This window comes from Cajanus cajan, chromosome 10, assembly GCF_000230855.2.
Source record: "Cajanus cajan strain Asha chromosome 10, NIPB_CcT2T_4, whole genome shotgun sequence".
In the NCBI taxonomy this organism is placed as follows: Eukaryota; Viridiplantae; Streptophyta; class Magnoliopsida; order Fabales; family Fabaceae; genus Cajanus; species Cajanus cajan.
This window is the reverse complement of record NC_138526.1, coordinates 10,469,033-10,481,552: the sequence shown is the minus strand read 5'-3', so window position 1 is coordinate 10,481,552 and position 12,520 is coordinate 10,469,033. Positions and strand designations below refer to the sequence as shown.

At 28.4% G+C, this 12,520-nt stretch overlaps 1 protein-coding gene across 1 annotated transcript in view; it reads right to left on the bottom strand.

Annotated features, from left to right (window-relative positions):
* Positions 1-45: 45 nt before the first annotated feature.
* LOC114915192 (uncharacterized) overlaps positions 46-12,520 on the bottom strand; it is a 55,307-nt gene continuing 42,832 nt past the window's right edge. The window contains exons 5-6 of the mRNA XM_083065791.1: positions 2,545-3,083; positions 46-996 (exon numbers count right to left, since the gene is read on the bottom strand). Coding sequence (XP_082921917.1) covers positions 355-996; positions 2,545-3,083 — 1,181 coding nt within the window. The 3' untranslated portion in view covers positions 46-354. The remainder of the gene's footprint in view (positions 997-2,544; positions 3,084-12,520) is intronic.

Genomic DNA, 12,520 nt, shown 5'->3' with positions numbered 1-12,520 from the left:
CATATTTTTGCATCTTTATTAAATTATTGAAATTATAAAAAGAAAATAGGCCAGGATGTTACAAAATATACTTTTGCATACCAGGAAGAATCAACAAACCTTGCTACAAGGATAAAAATTACACGGTACAAATACAATACAATATGAAGCACAATATTTGAAATTGATAAAATATTGTGTGCATATATAAGATCATTAATATTTTTCATGGTTTCGATACAAACACGTGATAATCCCTGTATCATTATTGATGAGTAGCAATGATCCAATTGTCCATCTCCATAAGAATAAAAATGAAAATAACACAAAGGTTCACAAACTTCAGGTTTTGAGTGTATGTCAGGTTACATACCTTCAGTCATCTTGTTTATCCAACCATGTCTCAAACAGAAAAGGATAGTAAGAAATGCGTCGGATAAATGGGTTTCTTGATTCTGAAGGGAACCAGCAGAGAAGAACATACAGAAACAAAAGCATGAGAATGAAGATCACACATAAAACCATAATAGTGGTGGCCAGCCAACTGAGATCACTTATGACAAGGTGGACAGCAGCCATGAATGCCACTGATAGAGATGTAAGAGTGACTCCTAAAACGGGCATTGCCACTTTAAGGGAATAAATGGCCAAAGTTATATCTCCCAATTGAGCCCAAATGAGAATAATAATAGCACTAATGGAACCGTACATGGATACTGTGATGCAGAAAATAAATAGCTTAAACCATGCATGCTTTAGCATGAGGGCCATTCCATGTCCTGGATCAGAGCTATTAGTTCCTCCTGGCAAAGTAATTCCTGTGGAAAATGCTACTGTAGTTATAATGGTTGAAACCAGAATAAGGGTGTTGATTCTGTCCTTGTACAGGTCCATGTTTTCGTTTTGCCATCTCTGATAATAAATTCCACTTTGAGGGAGAGGGACCTTGATAGAATGTGACCCTTTTTCAGCATGTTGCACTACGCAAGCAGATTTAAGTGCAGTCCACACTAGCCGCTACAAATACATGTTTGTGTATCATACATTAAAAAATTCAACAATAAAGAAAGAAATAGTCTAACAAATGTTTAATGAAAGGACTGATGATGCTAATTCTTTTTTGTTTTTTTTGGACAACTTGTGCATGCAAACTATCACAAATAAAGAGAAAGAAACAATGTAAGAGTTTGACCAATAAGAAAATATATAAACAAAATCCTTCCCCTAGCATATTCATCATTAGGTAAATTTCGATCAAATTAAGAACAAAAAAAAGAGTAGATTTCGATAAATCTAAAATTTATTTACTAATGATAAAGTTGTTATCTTAATTTAGAAGAAATTCACTGAGAGGAAGAGGGGGTCTGAGATGGAAATCTGAGATGGAAATCTCTGAGGATGTGTTGGCATGACAAGGTTTTCCCCCATTAAAACTTCTTAACAGGGGTAAGGACATGGCAAAAACAAGGTTTCTTTTCATGACAATAGTGCACTGTTCATTTCTTTGTACTTATGTTGTGATTAAGAGAGCTTCAGGTGTGGTAATTACTTAGTATCCGACAACTCCGGTTGTGTTACATTGGTTAAAGGTGATGATAGGTTTGTATGGTGTAATAATCCCTATTGGATCATGGATCTTATGGTGTCTAGGGAATAGAAGTGTGTTTGAAGATGTTCATGCTCACTTAGCCTATTATATTTCATAAGTTCATTACAAATTTCTAGCAGAACCATATACAAGCACCATAATTTTGAATGTGGATGGTAGTGCTCAGACAAATCAAATATTGGGATTTAGGAGACTTTGTAGAGATCATAATGGTCTTTTCTTAATGGGTTTTTATGGTAGTGTTGGTGAATCTAACATACTCCATGATAAGATTATGGCCTGTTTCATAGGACTTGCATTTGTTGGGAATTTGGTTTCAGAGAACTGATATGTTATTCAAATTCTGCACACAATTCAGTTGGTTCAAGATGAGGTTTAGCATCACTTACCCACAAAGGAGCTCACAATGATTCGTAATTAAATACCAAAGATTGAAATTTCTCTCATATAATATGTTTGGAGAGGGAAATAAGTGTGTTCATCTTTTAGCTAAAATGGTAAATCCACACTGGGAGAACTTGATTACCCTTCATAATCTGCCAGCCAGTCTTGTATTAAGGTCCTACAGGGTGATGGTATCGGAGTTTGTTTAATTAGATCTTAGTTCTTTTATCTTTTTTTTTTTCCTTCATATATCGCTTGTAACAAAAATAAAAAGCTGCTTGCTCTCTTTGATATAGTTATTTTTTCTAACGAAAGTGCATATAATTATTAGTTTAAATATTTTAAATCTACATGGGACTAGTTGTCATGCATATACTACAAACAATTGATGTATGTCATCAATATACATTGAAAAATGGATATGATAAATCATAAATATTTTTTTAATAAGATATAAGTACTCTTTGATTAAGGTGATCAAATGTCGAACTTCTTAAGTTATAAGTTTTGGTATATGATAAATCAAATTGTTAAGAAATATAGAACTTATATAATAATAATTTAATACTTGCCTGGCGAAGGGACGGATTGTTTGGTTTATATTTCAGAGAAATATCAAGAGCTGTTTCATTCTTTTTGTTAACCGAAGTGAGATCTACTCTTTCATTCCATGTTAAGGCATGCACAACTTTTGGATGACACTTCTTGGTAGCCAAATGCAATGGAGTGTTTCCCTCGTTATCCTGGTCATTTATCATGTCTACTAGTCCATCATCTTGCAAGATATATTTTATCACATCAAACTTTCCCATTAGAGCTGCAATGTGAACCATATTTCGACCATAGTTATCAATTATTTCTCTTGGATCTGGACAGTGGTCATGTTCTAGCAATTTCTCCACCACTTTAGTATGCCCACCCGCACAAGCCAAATGAAGAGGAGAAAGACCATCCTTGTCCTTTTCCATGATACAGGAAATACATTCTTGAAGCAACACCTCAACACCATGAACATAACCTATGGATGCGGCATAGTGAATAGGAATCCTTCCTTTGTCATCCTTTAAATGAATCCACTCTTTCTTTGTTGATAATATCATCCGTAAAATACCTGACATATATGTGCGAATAACCAATTAATTGTAGAACCTCATTAAGAAGTATCAACAAATGAATTATGTAGGGGAAACAAGGAATATTAAGAAGAATCCAAATAATTAAAAAGATTTATAAATATTAATACATGAAAAAACAACAATTATAAAAATGAGCTTAATGATGGGAATGTTTAGCTATAGAATACAATGAATTTCATTGATTAATGTTGACCTATCAAGAGAATACTAATTTAATCTATATATGTAACCTTCCCATCTCTTTGGTAGGGATGGCAATGGTCCATGTGAGGGTGGGAAGTAAGGTACCCGTTCCTATACCACCAGAAAAAAAATTAATCTTGTACCATCCTCAAACTTATGTAATTCATGTTTATAAAATTCACAGATATTTATAAAATTTGTTATTTATGTTTATAAAATTTGTAGATTTTTATAAAATTTACCAGATAGGAGTTTAGTCCAATAAATCAACTTAACACCTAGCATTTTTTTTATTACTTGCTATATCAATAAAAAAAAAGTTTTATTTTTCTCTATCATCTTCATTTCTTCTTTCATGACAATTCTCAAGTCAACAACTTCATCAAATCTTTTAGGTTCCAATGTAGTAACATTACATCTAACGTAAATATCTTCAAAGGTTCTACACCTCTCACTCGAAATTCAGTGTTATTATCATAAATTTCTTCATCTTCATAATTTTGCTCTCGCAAATTATCTTCTTCAAACAACACTTGAGCTTTTTTCTTGACATTTCTCCTAATTTCAGTTTGAAAACTCATCATGTTTCGCAATGTGAACCTTTTATTCCAAGTGAACAATAGTATATTATTTAATTCTAATTTATGCAATTTAATAGTAATTATACAAAAAATATTTTGGGGGTAAACGGTGTCGCAAAGAGGATAAGCACAGTGCACCAAATTCAAAAATGTTTATATATGAAATTGATAAATAGTGAAAAGCACGGTATTCAAGTGAAACCACAGGGAACCTCTTTTCCGAAAAGCTCATATAATTAAAAGGTGGGAAGAAGCCTCATCTTAAAAAACTCAAGGGGTGCATACCATCACAGACGTGCATATATATCATCAAAAAGGTTCAACATCAAAAATATGAATATCATATTGGAAAATTCCACAACCTTAGAAGGATACACTACATCAAAAGTGTGTTAGAATGTTGACATCAAAAGAGCGGAATAATAGATTGCAACATGTTCAAAATGTAATTTTACAAAAAAAAAAATGTAGATTCAAATGGTCATATCTTGAGCTCAAAAATAATGAATATGTGAAGACCTTAGTGGTTATGAAGATCCTAAAGAAAGGTCTACATATTTCATGCAGAAGTTGATATAACTCATATGACTTGGATAATGGAAAAAAAAAATTGACATGATACAAACTTTGAAGTTTCTTGACAACATGTCATAACTACAATATTTTTAGCATAACTTAAGCTTTAGAGGTGAAATTAAGGTGTTCTAATAGATATAGATATGGATTTGAGAGCTAACATATTTGTATCAATTAAAAAATTGGTTTGAAGAGAAAAAAGTTATGTCCCGACAATTTTATTTAGTTGTATTTTAAGTATGTCTTCTAAAAACAGGTGTTGTTTACTTGTGTTAAACTCTGAATACCTAATGTGTGGTGTTGTGGTGTGGTTGTGATGCTATTATGGTGTTGTGTAGGTACTAGCTAGTACTATCTTTTGATATGTGTATTTGTTGCATTCCAAGAATTGGTGTGACTATGGTTGAGCAAGAGGTTTTAAATATTGGTTGTTGATTAAGCTTGAAAGGCCACGAAAAAATAAATAAAATACTTGTATATATGGCTGATTGTTATAGTGGAGAAATCCCACCTTGTCTGTGGATACTGGACATAGTCCAAAGGATTGTTTGAGTAAACAAGAAAATTTGTGTGATATTTTCTCTCTTTTTTTATTTATTCATCCATGTCATTGCTACATCAAAGCATATTGAACATCAAAATGTTCTACATATGAGCTTTCTATACATTAGAATGCCAAATATCGTAAAATTGAACATCAAAATCCATAACATCAGAACACTAAGCAACACAATGTTGAACATTAAATGCTATCTGAATACTAAACATGATACTATTTCGCATCAAAATTCATATTTGTGAAAATCCTGACCAAATTTGACATTTTTTTTTCCTTTCAAATATGCATACTTGAGATGTATAAATTTTGTTTGTCAAAAGTGTTAAAAAGAAAGTGTTTAGGGTTTAGAGTTTAGAGATTAGGTAATTAAATAGTATATAAGTGGAAAACAACCCTCACCTTACAAGTCAGTTTTGTAGGGTCGAGTTAGGCCCAAATCCACTATTCTAAGATGGTATCAGAGCTATCCTAGATCCTTAAAATGGGTCGTCTATCCTAGATCATTCAAAAGGGTTACTCACCATTTATCCACGTACCAAGCCCAACAGTGCTGGATATGAGGGGGTGTCTTGGGAATAACCACTACAAGAAAAAAGATTATTATCTACGGAATATTATCTACGGAATTTTTTCCGTAGATAATGCTTAGTTATCTACGGAAAATTATCTACGGAATTTTTTTCGTAGATAATTTTTAGTTATCTACGGAATATTACCTACGGAATTATTTCCGTAGGTAATATTTAGTTATCTACGGAAATTTCCATAGATAACTTATCTACGGATTTTTCCGTAGATAATTTATCTACGAAAATTTCCGTAGAAAACTTCACCCATAAATAAAATTCGTAGGTAAAACATTTTATTTGAAATCAATTAACATATTTTATTATCGTTTCATTTTAATTTATTGTAAAATAATTAAAATATTTAATTTAGCATCATTAAAAAAATAATCATTATAAGATTTATTTTTTTAAAAAATTTAATTATTTATTATAATACTTTTAGTCACCGTATCGACCAAAAAATATATTTTTGATTAAAATATATTTTAAAATTTAGTTAATTCATTATAGTATTTTAAATAAATATTTTTAAAATTGTTATTAGATAAGTTATCTACGGAAAAATTCGTAGGTAAGTTATCTACGGAAATTTCCGTAGATAAGTTATCTACGGAAATTTCCGTAGATAAGTTATCTACGGAAATTTCCGTAGATAACTTATCTACGGAAAAATCCGTAGATAACTTATCTACGGAAAAATCCGTAGATAACTTATCTACGGAAAAATCCGTAGATAACTTATCTACGGATTTTTCCGTAGCTAACTTATCTACGGATTTTTCCGTAGATAATTTAGTAAATAAATTTCGTAGATATAATATTTTATTTGAAATATCAATTAACATATTTTATTATCGTTTCATTTTAATTTATTGTAAAATAATTAAAATATTTACTTTAGCATCATTAAAAAAATAATCATTATAAGATTTAATTTTTTTTTAAATTTAATTATTTATTATAATACTTTTAGTCACCGTATTGACCAAAAAATATATTTTTGATTAAAATATATTTTAAAATTTAGTTAATTCATTATAGTATTTTAAAATAAATATTTTTAAATTGTTATTAGATAAGTTATCTACGGAAAAATCCGTAGGTAACTTATCTACGGAAATTTCCGTAGATAAGTTATCTACGGAAATTTCCGTAGATAACTTATCTATGGAAAAATCCGTAGATAAACTATTTACGAATTTTTCCGTAGATAACTTATCTACGGATTTTTCCGTAGATAATTTAGTAAATAAATTTCGTAGATATAATATTTTATTTGAAATATCAATTAACATATTTTATTATCGTTTCATTTTAATTTATTGTAAAATAATTAAAATATTTACTTTAGCATCATTAAAAAAATAATCATTATAAGATTTAATTTTTTTTTCAATTTAATTATTTATTATAATAATTTTAGTCACCGTATCGACCAAAAAATATATTTTTCATTAAAATATATTTTAAAATTTAGTTAATTCATTATAGTATTTTAAAATAAATATTTTTAATATTGTTATTAGATAAGTTATCTACGGAAATTTCCGTAGATAATTTATCTACGGAAAAATCCGTAGATAACTTATCTACGGATTTTTCCGTAGATAATTTAGTAAATAAATTTCGTAGATATAATATTTTATTTGAAATATCAATTAACATATTTTATTATCGTTTCATTTTAATTTATTGTAAAATAATTAAAATATTTACTTTAGCATCATTAAAAAAATAATCATTATAAGATTTAATTTTTTTTTAAATTTAATTATTTATTATAATACTTTTAGTCATCGTATCGACCAAAAAATATATTTTTCATTAAAATATATTTTAAAATTTAGTTAATTCATTATAATATTTTAAAATAAATATTTTTAAAATTGTTATTAGATAAGTTATCTACGAAAAAATCCGTAGGTAACTTATCTACGGATTTTTCCGTAGATAAGTTATCTATGGAAATTTCCGTAGATAACTTATTTACGGAAATTTTCGTAGATAACTTATCTACGGATTTTTCCGTAGATAATTTAGTAAATAAATTTCGTAAGTAAAACATTTTATTTAAAATATCAATTAACATATTTTATTATCATTTCATTTGAATTTATTGTAAAATAATTAAAATATTTAATTTAGCATCATTAAAAAAATAATCATTATATGATTTAATATTTTTAAAATTTAATTATTTATTATAATACTTTTAGTCACCGTATAGACCAAAAAATATATTTTTGATTAAAATATATTTTAAAATTTAGTTAATTCATTATAATATTTTAAAATAAATATTTTTAAAATTGTTATTAGATAATTATCTATGGAAACATCTGTAGGTAACTTATCTACGGATTTTTTTCGTAGATAAGTTATCTACGGATTTTTTCCGTAGATAAGAAAATTTTCGTAGATAAATTATCTATGGAAATTTTCGTAGATAACTTATCTACAGAAATTTCCATAGATAACTTTACTCGTAGATAAATTCCGTAGGTAATACATTTTATTTGAAACATGAATTAACATATTTTATTATCTTTTTATTTTAGTTTATTGTAAAATAATTCGAATATTTAATTTAGCATCATTAAAAAAATAATCATTATAATATTTAATTTTTTAATTTAATTATTTATTATAATACTTTTAGTCACTCTATTGACCAAAAAATATATTTTAGATTAAAATATATTTTAAAATATATTTTAGATTAAAATATATTTTAAAATTAGTTTTGATTAAAATATATTTTAAAATTTTAGTTAATTCATTATAATATTTTAAAATAAATATTATTAAAATTGTCATTAGATAAGTTATTTACAGAAATTTCTGTAGATAAGTTATCAATTGAAATTTCCATAGATAATTTATCTATGGATTTTTCTATAGATAAATTATCTACGGAAATATCCGTAGGTAACTTATCTACGGATTATTCCGTAGATAAGTTATCTACGGAAATTTCCGTAGATAAGTTATCTATGGAAATTTCCGTAGATAACTTCACCCGTAAATAAATTTCTTAGGTTACATATTTGAAACATCAATTAACATAATTTATTATCTTTTCATTTTAATTTATTGTAAAATAATTAGAATATTTAATTTAGCATCATTAAAAAAATAATCATTATAAGATTTAATTTTTTTAATTTCATTAATTATCATAATACTTTTAGTTATCGTATTGACCAAAAAATATATTTTAGATTAAAATATATTTTAAAATTATTTATGATTAAAATATATTTTAAAATTTTCTTTAATTCATTATAATATTTTAAAATAAATATTATTAAAAATTGTCATCTTAAATTTTTTATTTTTATAAATTAATTGATGATAAAAAAAATAACATACTAATATATGGTTTTAAATTTGATATGAAAATATTAGGATATAATTAGATAAGATTTTAAATTCGTATTTTATTAATGATTGAAAATTTAAGATTATAATTTTAAAATATATAAATTATTATTTAAACTTTTAAATTTATAATCATTAATTTAAATTGTTTCATAATATTAATTTTAAATTGAAATAAGTAGATTGTTAATTATACAAGTATGTATATTTATAAGTAAATATTAATTAAATATAATATAATTATTATTATTATTATTGGTAATATAATTATTATATATATTTTTATATTTTTATAGCGGTCAGAACATACCAAAATGAGAGGGATCCAAAAATAGTATAAGTATGAGATTGTACTTAAATGAATTAATTTGTACTACTTATACTGATAACATGCATTAGCTCTTCTGTAGCCTATCTCATAAGAACTCCACAGTTAAGCGTGCTTGACCTGGAGTAGTATAGGGATGGGTGACCTTCTGGGAAGTTTCCCAGAAAATGTGCAATAAGAACAAAACATGTTGAAAAGTGAAGTGTAATGAAATAGCATCCTTGAGAGGCCAAATATGAGAGTTATTACATTAATAAATTTATTAAAATTAAATAAAAATTTCCTGAAATGAGTTATCTACGGAAAATTCCGTAGATAACATTATCTACGGAAAAATCCGTAGATAACATTATCTACGGAAAAATCCGTAGATAATGTTCCGTAGATAACGTTATCTACGGAAAATTCCGTAGATAACGTTATCTACGACCATTTTATCTACGGATTTTTTTCCGTAGATAATCCGTAGATAATTGACATTTATCTACGGAATTTTATGTTTATCTACGGATTTTTCCGTAGATAATCTTGATTTTTCTTGTAGTGAACTCAAGTCCAACATCGACTAGAGATTAAGCAATTAAATAACATATAAGTAGAAAACAACTTTCACCTCATAAACCAGTTTTGTAGGGTTGAGTTAAGCTTAAATCCACTATTCTAAGAGTAGTACACACACGTTTCGATGTAATTGACGCACGTCTTGTCTCTCAAGATCATCGCTTTGATGCTTTTGTTCAACAATCATCACAACAACCCACAAGCATTATGGCTAGGCTTTAGCACATCTACAAGTAGTTTCCACCTCTTGAGTGAAAGAAGGTCTTCTTTATAATTTTATCCTTTTATTTTCTTAATTCAATCTCTGTTTTGTGAATTTTAGAACTTTATTTGGGACTACTTTTAACATCGGGACTATGCTTGTTATCAGTGTGGGGAGGGATTTATATAACATGCATTATTGTGTACTCCTTAAACACTTTATTGATAGATGATTATCCTTACACAAGGTTGTTGTAAGAAAAAGGCTATATTTTTCCTAAATTTCTAAGAAATTGATGTATTAAAAAAAATTATGGCACTAAGTGAAAGATATAATTAAACATGTGGGAACCTATCACACACTATACACTCTTAAGTCTTTAAATAAAAATATTGGGAAAAGTTCTTCAACTTAGTAAAATGCATGAAAGAATCATTTGTTTAGTGACATTCACTACACTGAGTTACTAGAGAACTGCATGACTATAGAGAAAAAAAAAATAAATAAATAAAGTTTTGCGAGGTACCCATTTGAGGCTTTAGGATATTAGAATGTTCTAGAAAAATGGGCTACTAAGAAAATGGTTAGCGAAAGAAGCAGCTTTTAGTCAACACTCATTTGAGGCTTTGGGTGGCAACTACAAAACATTTGAGTGGAAGACCTATGCATGGTTGGCAAGTAATTGCCTTTTAAGTAGGAAACTTGAGAAACATGGCAATAATTTTGAGTTATTTTTCTTGATCCAATGTTTAAAATTAATTGACTTAATAAAATTCTACACTTGGAAACCTTTGAGCAATTACGAGTTTTTGCCCTAGATTCTACTAATAAATTTTGAAGAAGACACAGTGAGTTCTTGATTGTTAAGATTATATTTTCATGAACATTGATTATTTATCTTTCTTTCTACTTGAGGGCAAGCAAGATTCAAGTGTAAGGAGGTCGTTAAACTTTCAAAATGCTACATTTTGGGATAGTATTCATTGATCTTTTGCCTTAATTTTTTATAGGGGTGTACATTGTTTGATTTTTCAAAAAATCACAGTGAACCACACCACACCATTTTATCAAACTGAATTGGTTTATAAATCATTTGAACCGCATCAATAAACTGGTTCAAAACCAAATCACTTTTATAAACAAGTTCAAAGTTGGTTTAGAATTGGTTTCATAACCAAACCAATTTCAAACTGGTTTTAAGAACTAAACCACTTTTAAACCCGTTTTCTTATGAAAAAATAATTTTTTTCTTTCAAAATTGTGAACAAAGTCATGATCAGTACACTCTTTAGAGATAAATCAAAAATCTTTTACTAGTTGGACATTTAACTCAAAGACTAGTTAAGTAGACAAAACACATCATACAAGGTAGAAAATTTTATATTTTATTAAAAAATATTTTTTAAAAGAAAAAAAAGTTTATACAAACAAATTGGTGGAGGGCCACCTATGACAAAGAGTTGTATGCCCTTATTAGAGCCCTCCAAGTTTGGGAGCACTACTTGATGACTAAGGAATTCATTATTCATACCGATCATGAGTCATTCAAGTACATTAGAGAGCAAGGGAAATTAAATAAAAGGCATGCTAAGTGGGTTGAATATCTTGAACAATTCCCTTATATTATCAAGTACAAAAAAGGGAAGAATAATGTAGTGGTCGATGCTCTCTCTAGGAGGCATACATTGCTTTTATAAAGGGTCTCAAATCCTTGGATTTGATAATATAAAGGAATTGTATGAACTTGATCAGGATTTCCAATCCATCTTTGCTAAATGCCTCCAAAAGCCTTTTGATGGATATTACTTACTTGAGGGATACCTTTATAGGATGGGAAAACTTTGCATACCTCAAGGGTCCATTAGGAAGCTTTTGGTCAAGGAAAGTCATGAAGGGGGACTCATGGGCCACTTTGCGGTTGATTAAACCCTAAGTCTCTTAAAATCAAAATTTTATTGGCCACACATGAGAATAGACGTCCAAAAGCATTGTTCTAAATGCATTACTTGTCTCCAAGCCAAATCTAGAGTAATGCCTCATGGACTCTATACACCCCTTCCTATAGCTAGCTCCCCATGGATTGACATTAGTATTGATTTTGTGCTTGGTCTCCCAAGAACCCAAAGGGGACTTGATTCTATCTTTGTTGTAGTGAACCGTTTTAGTAAGATGGTTCATTTCATACCATGCCACAAAGTAGATGATGCTAGCTATATTGCTATGCTTTTCTTCAAGGAAGTGGTTCGTTTGCTTAGTCTATCCAAGACTATTGTGTCTGATAGGGATGCAAAGTTCCTAAGTTATTTTTGGAAAGTGTTATGGGAAAAACTAAGAACCAAGCTTCTCTGTTCCACTACGTGTCACCCACAAACTGATGGGCAAACCGAAGTGGTGAATAGATCCCTATCCACATTGTTAAGGGTCATATTGAAAGGGAATAAGAAAACTTGGGATGATTGTCTTTCCCATATA